This window comes from Bactrocera dorsalis, chromosome 2 (genome assembly GCF_023373825.1).
Source record: "Bactrocera dorsalis isolate Fly_Bdor chromosome 2, ASM2337382v1, whole genome shotgun sequence".
NCBI classification, from domain to species: domain Eukaryota; kingdom Metazoa; phylum Arthropoda; class Insecta; order Diptera; family Tephritidae; genus Bactrocera; species Bactrocera dorsalis.
In genome coordinates this window covers 71,398,631-71,407,556 of record NC_064304.1, presented here as the reverse complement: position 1 = coordinate 71,407,556, position 8,926 = coordinate 71,398,631, and the positions used below count along the sequence as shown (strand labels likewise).

Below are 8,926 nucleotides of genomic sequence, written 5' to 3'. Positions count from 1 at the left end.
CGATCAAAGGGCTCGGATCTTGCAGGTGCTGAGTACGAAAATTTTTCAACTGGGCTAAGCTAGCAGAAAGCACGGATTGTTAAAATCAATATAACGATCTCCAAAGGGAGTACAAAAAGTTGATGCGCAGGACAAAACGACAAAAAACAACGAAGCTTTTGTGCAGCTTTAAAAAGGCCAAAAAGATGACGAGGCAAGGAAAACTATTATCCAAAAGTCCCGCGTCGCCAGGTCCAGTTCTTAAGAAGATCTTGGTAGTGTCCTGGCTGCAAGTACGCGATTAGCGTAAGCTATAAAATCCGCCGTCAAATTTCCCGAATATATTATTATTGAGAGGTGAAAAAATGCAGATTTTTAAGACCAACTGTCGTATAGCTCACCGTTCCATCGAATGTGATATTCGCCGTGGCCAACGTGCAAAGGACCATAAATCTTTCGGAGAACTTTCTCTCGACAACTCGCAACGTCGTCTCATAAGATATTGTCATCGTCCATGCCTCTGCACCTTAGCAGGACGGGAATAATGACTGACTTATATAGTTTTGTTTTTGTTCGCCGAGAAAGGACTTCACTTCTTAATTGCCTATTTAGTCCGAAGTAGCACCTGTTGGCAAGAGATATCTTGCGTTGGATTTCGAGGCTGACGTTGTTGTTGGTGTTTACGCTGATTCCAAGATAGACGAAATTATCTGCAACTTCAAAGTGACGTGGGTGCCTGTCGCGAGTGTGACGACTGTTTGGTTGAAGACAGGTGATATTTCATCTTGCTATCGTTCACCATCAGACCCATTTGTTTCGTTGCCTTATCCATTCTGGAGAAAGCAGGACTAAGGGTAAGGCCAATTATATCAATATCATTAGCATACGGCAGCATCTGTACACTCTTCTTAAAGAGATGCAGGACTAAACCAAGAAGGTACAGCTTTAGTCCTGCAGCTCGAATTGTTTTCGCCAGAAGCAGATTGAGGAAGTCACACGAAGAACAGTCGTTTTATCTTAAACTTCAATTGGTATCGAACGGCAAGGTCCTTCTCGATCCTGACGGAGCTTTTGGTGTTGCTCAGCATCAGTTTACACAGTCATATTAGTTTTGCCGGATACCAAATTCAAACATTGCGGCATAAAGGCAGCTCCTTTTCGTGCTGTTAAAGGCAGCTTTGAAATTGACGAAGAGGTGGTGAGTTTTCACGGCCCTTTTCCAAGATTTGGCGGATGGTGAATATCTGGTCAGTTGTTTATTTTCCAGGTCTAAAGATATACTGATAAGGTCCAATCAGTTTTTTGATGGTGTGATTTAATCGTTCACGCAATACGCTCGATAGAACCTTAGGAGGGTTATCCCACTGTCGTTGGCGCAGATTGTGTGGCCTCCCATTCTGTGAATTGGGCAGAGCACACTTAAATTCCACTCGTTGGACATGCTTTCGTTCGACCATATTCTACAAAGAAGGCGATGCATGCTCCTTATCAGTTCTTCGCTGCCGCATCTTTGTGTAAAATTTTCGAGCATATCCCCTGTCGGCAAGCTTGTTAAGCTCTTCGTACTTACGCATTTCGGCCTCTCTATTCTTTTGTCATTATATAGGAAAACGGTATAGAAACAGATTAGAGAAACTGTAATTTTTAATTTTTCTAAATTTGTTTCATCAAAATCGGACAAGTGGTTCGCGAGTTATGTTAAAAAAACATCAAGATAAGGAAAAAATGTAAAAGGTCAAAAAAAATCTGACACATACGAACGCCAAACCCTCTGAGGGTTTTACTATACTGACCTAGTACCATCACCCTGACTTGGAATTTCTCACCCCCCAGACAATAATCCCAAAAATGTTCCACAGTGTAATTATTGGCCATACACTTGGGGCCAAATGGTTCGATTGGGGCATCATGGTATGACCCGGAGACCCCCCTTTTAATGAGGACCATGGCAAACGAAATAAGGACTACGATTTGAGGTCATGCACCTGGAATAGCCGCTCCGTTAATTGGGAAGGTGCCGATGCCCAACTGGTTGATGTCCTTGTGAAAATAAAGGCTGACATCACCACCGTCCAAGAAATGTGTTGGACGGGACAAAGAATGAGGCGAGTAGGTCCTTGTGGTATTCACTACAGTAGCCGTATAAAGGAACGCAAGTTGTCCGTGTCAACGGAGATTTCGCATGAAGCACTGAGTGTACATATTTACATATATAGATTACGCGTATGATTCTTTTATATTCGTTTACATACATAATTATATTTGGGCAAATCAAAAAATACTACCACATGGCAGCACGCATAATTAGTCTCGCGTTTCGATCAACTCCAATTGCAAACATTCTCTATGAACTGAAACTCCTTACTTTTGAAGACTGCATTTTTAAATTAACAGGGAATAAAATTTACTACTGCACACAAAACTATGCTAACATCCTGTAATTAGACTTCAAGACTCTAGCTCACTTGAAAAAATACCTAAAAATTAATTATACAAAAATCTTCAAAATGGTTATGAAGATAGGCATAGATTTATCGAAACTAAAAACCTGAAAAGTATTCTTCAGTCCCTAGAAATCTGCAGAATCTCCTTTCATATCCAGTGGTTTTACCAAAAATAGCACGAACCCACTTCCTCTAAGGCAACTACATGCTGAGGAAGTGCAAAAATGGAAGCAAAAGAACTGGCTAATTTGGTACTGTGATGGTTCACAGAAAGTTGAAAACACTTTTGTTGTTACAACAGAATCTAAAGAACTAATCAAAAATGGACTTTTGCCTAGCTACACGGCTATTTTCACCTCGGAAATTACAGCAATTAAAGAAGCTTGGAGGATGGAGTCATGTGTAGAAGTTCACGCAAGTGAGGAAAGTTCTCTGATGGCCATTCACTTGGGAGTGGCCAGAAACTTTTACATATGACTCAAGCAGCTCACGACCGCCGGTCTTTGGCCAAGTATCCTCTGGGAAGCCTAAGAACATCCGTTTGAAGGCGAGCTAAAGTGAGAAGGCGAAACATACCCTACATAGGGTTGTGCGCTGGGTTTGGGACCCGCCACGTAAAAAACACCCCCAATGAAAGGAAACAACAAGCCTCGGATGAGTGACCCCCCTTTTGATGACGACCATGGCAAACGAATTAACGACTATGATTTGAGGTCATGCACCTGTAAAGTCCGGTCCCTTAATTGGGAAGGTGCCGCTGCTCGGCTGGTTGATGTTCTCGTTAGAGTAAAGGCTGACATCACCGCCGTCCCAGAAATGCAAGGGACGGGACAAGGACTGAGGCAAGTAGGTCCTTGTGGCATTTAAGGATATAAAATATAAAGGATCGCATGTTTGATGTGGGATTCGTGGTGGGAGAGAGACTCCGTCACCGGTAAATGAACGTCTAGCCACAATCCGCATCAAAGCGAGGTTCTTCAACATATCGCTGATTTGCGCCCACGCCCCGACTGAAGAGAAGGACGATATGACCAAAGATGCCTTCTATGAGCGCTTGGAGCACACCTATTAGAGATGCCCCCGCAACGATGTCAAAATCGTACCCAGGAAGGAGTGCATTTAACAGAGTTGAACGACGCATGGCACCTCTCAGTTGATTCAAGTACTGATTTAGATCTAGAAAAACGAAACTTCGAAAGTGCGGGCAATGTGTTGGCTGACATTTGGAGCAAGTTAGTCATTGATAATTTTCCAGTCGTTGCTGAATGTGTTGCACCAACTGTTACTGGACTGGATATTGAACAGGCTATGATGTTGAAAAATAATGCTACTTGGTAAGCTAATCATGTACGTGAGTCACAATATTTTTTACAAATAGCTAAATGTGATACTATTGCATGTTGCAGTGTATGACGTTCTAGTCTTTGGAAATTATTAAAAGAAGGATTTTTACCACCACCTCTGTTAATTAAACAGACATCAGAAGGTTATGGAGTCACAGAGAGTGATGACAACAACGCTAAGTTTGCTCCATTATTACTACAGATATTATTAAATCTCCAAGCATCATCCCATCTGAAACAAGTTCCATGATAGTTATTGCCCTAGTGTCGAGTCATACTTATTTAAAAGATCGTTTAGCATATGTGGCCTATATTTTTCTTCTTATAAAGCCACCAATTAACACAAACAATCACATAAAAACAAGAGCTGTTACCTATCGCGAAAATTAGTCCTCCAAAGAATTGCGGCTAGACGTGCCCAAGAGATTCTCTGTTTAATGAATGATGACGATGCTTTATGGATGGAAGAAGACGATGTTGATACGAAAGATGTTCCTGATGTCCAAATTCAGATAGATATAAAGGAGTGGGTCAAAAGTCCATGGACACAAGATGATTAAGTTTTGTATTTTTAATTAGCATAATTAAGTATCTTTAATTTCTTGACTAGTCATTCGTTGTGTCTGTACTTTAATATTTAACTAAATGTTGATTATATTAAATATTATTCAATAAATAGAATAGGTTATTCTTGTTTTTTTATTTCTAGATAAATCCATAAAATTGGAAAATGTGTGACGTCACGAAAATGGGGCAAGTTCAAAATGTGACAACTTTTTACAAGGACGTGGGGAGGGGTTAAAAAGTCCTTAAATTCGTGTGATGTAATTTATGGATGGCCCCTTATAAGAAGGTTAGTTTGCGTATAGTAAATAAGCGAATCAGTAAGCGTACATTCCTTATATTATGTTCAGATCGAAAATTTCAAAGATTAGATTACATTTAAGCATTTCATAACTCAACAGTTTTCTCACTGCCGTTAGAAAGATCAAAAACAGCTGTTTCAAGAATTCACATCGCTTAATATTTATCAAAAGAAAAGATTGTTATATACGAGTAGTATTTTGAAATAAATGCCGTCTTTTTTTAATATTTTCCATATAATAGAAATAATAGATGCATTTTTTCATGTGCTTGGTCGATTTTCAGTTGTAATTAGATTCATTGCTTTAAAAAAAATTTGTTTGTTTACATTTTTTTCCCTTTGTAGTGTTTAAATAAGCTGTGATAATGTAACAGTTTTCCAGTGCTGACAAGTAGATTGCGCTAAATCAGAGTCGCACGGACAGATTTAGCGTGGACCAGTTTCAAATCATTTCAATGAAGTGATTTGGTACTGTCATTTTTGTATGGCGAAATCTTGATAAATTTTTAACATTAGTGGGATAATCCATTCAACAGTCGAAATCGTGTGATTAAGTGTCGGTCTGAACATAGTATTAGCATTGGAATTATAATTATTTTTTCTCATTTAACACTGAAAATGCTCAATGCCCCTGGTGCAAAACTCTCTCGTCTCGATCGAGTTAGCCAAAATTATTTTTCGCGTCGTGAACCTTCTCGATCTACGTCCCTGATGAAGGTTCTCTGACAACTTCTTGTCGAAATCTGCAATTTGTGAGCCTCAATCCTGGAAAAAATGTCTGTCATGATTCAAAGTGTTTTATGGTCAACAATAATTCTTGTAAGTGTAGACGATAATTGAAAACGGCACATGTGTTGAGTGCTAGATACTATTAGTCAAATGATAACAAAATAGTATGTGAAACTAGCTAATATAAGCAATATGCATTAAAAATATGAGAAGTAGAAATTATTAGCCTTTTATTGATTGAGTAACAAACAGTGCCTATTGTAGTGTTATTAATTCTAATTTATTCTTTATAGTTTTGTTAAGGTTTTTATTGTGAGTACCACAGACGATGCAATGTTACAGTGCTCGTTTAGTAATAAAATTTAGTTTCAATATTTATGTTCTTACATGGGATATTAACACATAATGTTCATATAAATAATTACCACCCGATTGCGATTGGGAAATTGTGGGGCTCGGATTTAGTATAGCATCCCTCAATTTCGGGTTAAGAAGGGTATGTACAGCTAGAGAAGGTCTTTCAGATCAAGAAAATATATATAGATATATACGTACATATCTATGTATATTGTTGCCAATTCAACTATTTAAAATGCGTGTTTCTCCGATTTATAATGCATTTTTTTTTTGTTTTAATATCCCCTGGCCCTTCACTAATTCGGTTCAACATATTTGTTGCCACGATTCCGATTACTTTGGCGGAGGGGTAAAAAAAAACCGAATTTCCGTATAAATGGGGCATGTACGGGTAAGGGAGCTTCTCCAGAGGAGGAATATCCAAAAATAACATAATAACTAATATTTTTTAAAATATTCACGTTTAAAAATTCAAAAATTTGCACTAAGAACAGATGTTATTTCTCTGCGTTTCACTAAATTTTTTTGGGTTTCTACTGTATATTCGGGAAATGTTTGGGTTGGGTTTAGTTTAGTATCCCATTTTCACTGCTTATTCCTCTTAAATGCGTGCACGGATTTTTTTCAATTTATATAGCACGGATAGCCAATGAATTAAACTTTTGTTTAAATGTAAAATTATTGTTAAATGTTAATTTGTTTTTTAGATATAAGTACGCAAAAAACACACATTTTCACATTTGCTCAAACAATGGCTCTCTTCTTTTAAAGTTTTTGTTGCACTGCTTGCAAAAAATTTAACCAATTTAACACACACACATTCTTTGAAATATATTTAATTGAATTAATGATAAATTATGGATTTTAAGTTGCGATTTTATGTATAATTTAATAAATAAAACAGCTTTCAATTACGTGTTATATTGTTCCTTGAAATGTAAGCAAAATTACTGAATATGAACTGTCAAACGACGAAGAAAATAAGCACAAAAGGAAGATAGTAATAACCCAACGAATCAAAATGGTAGGTCTTATATACTGCGGCGCACATTGGTTTCTGCTAGTGCATACTGCGGCTAAAAATATAAGGAGTTGTCGTAGGACAATGACATTTGGTACATCATTGTTTTGGATTCCAATCAAGAAAAAAATGAAAGAATTTTTTTAAAAAATTTTATTTTACGCCCACCTCCCATATAAGCTGAAACTTAATTTTTGACCTACAGCACTGATTTTTGGTACATAGCATTTTTATGACATTATATATGTTGGTGTTAAATTTCAATAATATCCGCCCACTTTTACGCCCACCTCCCATACAACTAAATTCTCTTTTATTAAGTCTCTTTTAGCAAATTTTGTACATCTTCGTGACATTCTGACATTGTTTTTTTCAAGGGGGGCAATTTGGGGCAGCTGATTTTTTTTTATCGTTTAGCTGAGACTTCGGGCTTTAATTCGGTATATGTATGTCGACAGCGGTAGACAGCGCTAAAAAGATGCACCACTTTGAATTTGAAGAACATTGAAATTTTGACGTCCAAATTATGTTGTTCCACAAAATTTTTTATGCATTATTTTTTTCAATGGATTTTGATGCAAATTTTTTCTTTGATACATATTATAAATGAAAAATAATAACGAAGTTGAATTTCAATAGTTGTTTTATTGTATCAATAATTTGACTTTTGAGTAAATTTTTTGCTAATTTTGATGCTCTCTAAATTCACCAACTTTGGGCATTTCTGGACAAAAAACTAATGTAGATAGAATCCTAATACTTTGGGAAAATAATGTATAGATAGTTGGTAACAAACTGTGAAATTTTCATTCAAATCAGACAACATGAAATTTTTGAATTTCGGCCACAGATATCCCAATGTGCGGCGGTTGTTTCAATGTAATATAATGAAAATATAATGAAAATTTGGAATAAAAAATCGCGCGATTTTTTATTCCAAATTTTCGCCTGCGGCGCTTGTTTCAATGTAGTATATTATGCTGAAAATATATTCAAAATTTGAAAAAAAAGATCGCGCGATGAAAACCCAATTTTATTATTTAGGGGGTCTTGTATAAATGGTTGGTTGGGTTATCTTGGTACTTCAACTACTTGTATGCATTATTACCGATACATATACAATTTTTAATTTTCAGTGTTTTTATTATTTAAATAAAGTGGGTTTCCACTTTAATTGATTGAAATAATAAAAATAGTAAACATAGAGTCACTCTATGCGTAAAAATACACAAATTTTATAATAATTAGTGAAAATTGTATGGAAAAACTACGATTTTACGCCATTCTCAGGAGGCTGCCCTAGAGCCCCCCGGGGTCCTAGGGGGGAAAGGGTGGTATTATTCGAAAGTTCCATTCATTATCTTTCAAATAACCCTGGTCGAGCGAATACCCGGGGTGACCGATGTACTTTCGTGTAGTACTCCTTTCTGCGTTGGCGGCCTTCGGCCGCGCTTCAAAAAAAATAACCCTGGTCGGTCCAACACCGGGGTGTAACAAATTTTTTTCGCATAGAACTCCTTTTTGCGTGGGAGGCCTTCGGCCGCGCTTCAAAAAAAAATAACCCTGGTCGGTCCAACACCGGCTACGCCATCCACGGTATTTTAGCAATGAACACCTTTTCGCGTTCTCTTCACACATTTGTTGCTAACTGGGTTTAATTTATTCCCTTTTGTTCGTGCTTTGACGGCAATTTGACAGTTCAAATTAGGCAGTCATTTTGGTTTTTCGCATTATTGAACTCAATGCAGAAAAAGGTCTATTTTATTTAAAGATTTACAAAGAAATTAACAATCAAAAGTAATAAAAAACATTACTAGTGGTTTTTATAATTCATAAGTAATATATGTGCGTGAAAATGTATCCATAATTGGTTTGGTACAATGCACAACAGAGGAAAATACACTAGCATATATTGAGAAATTTGCAAAAAATAGCATTTTTTAAAGAGAATTTGTGGAAAAATTTGTGAACCGATTTTTATAAAATATGTTTTAAATAAAAGTTGTTAAGCATACATGCGTGTTTAAAATTTTCAATTTGGTTCTCTCGTTTAGCTACAGTGAGCCAAAATTAACCGGCGCGATACTAAACCCAACCCGTATATTCAAATCAGAGACCTGCATTGAGTATGATCGATCCGGTTTGATCAGCCACGCTCAAAACGGTCAAACTCAGCACAGCTGTTCGC

General features: G+C 36.9%; 1 protein-coding gene across 4 annotated transcripts in view; it reads left to right on the top strand.

The window, feature by feature from the left end:
* Positions 1-5,416: 5,416 nt before the first annotated feature.
* Positions 5,417-8,926, top strand: part of LOC105228427 (equilibrative nucleoside transporter 1) — a 159,873-nt gene continuing 156,363 nt past the window's right edge. Inside the window, exon 1 of one of the 4 annotated variants that reach the window (XM_049450098.1) lies at positions 5,417-5,450. In XM_049450098.1, the coding sequence (XP_049306055.1) occupies positions 5,432-5,450 (19 nt within the window). In that variant the 5' untranslated portion in view covers positions 5,417-5,431. Of the gene's footprint in view, positions 5,451-5,481; positions 5,673-5,837; positions 5,857-8,926 lie in introns of those variants that run through there. The other 3 variants (XM_049450102.1, XM_049450100.1, XM_049450103.1) reach the window with 3 other exon arrangements.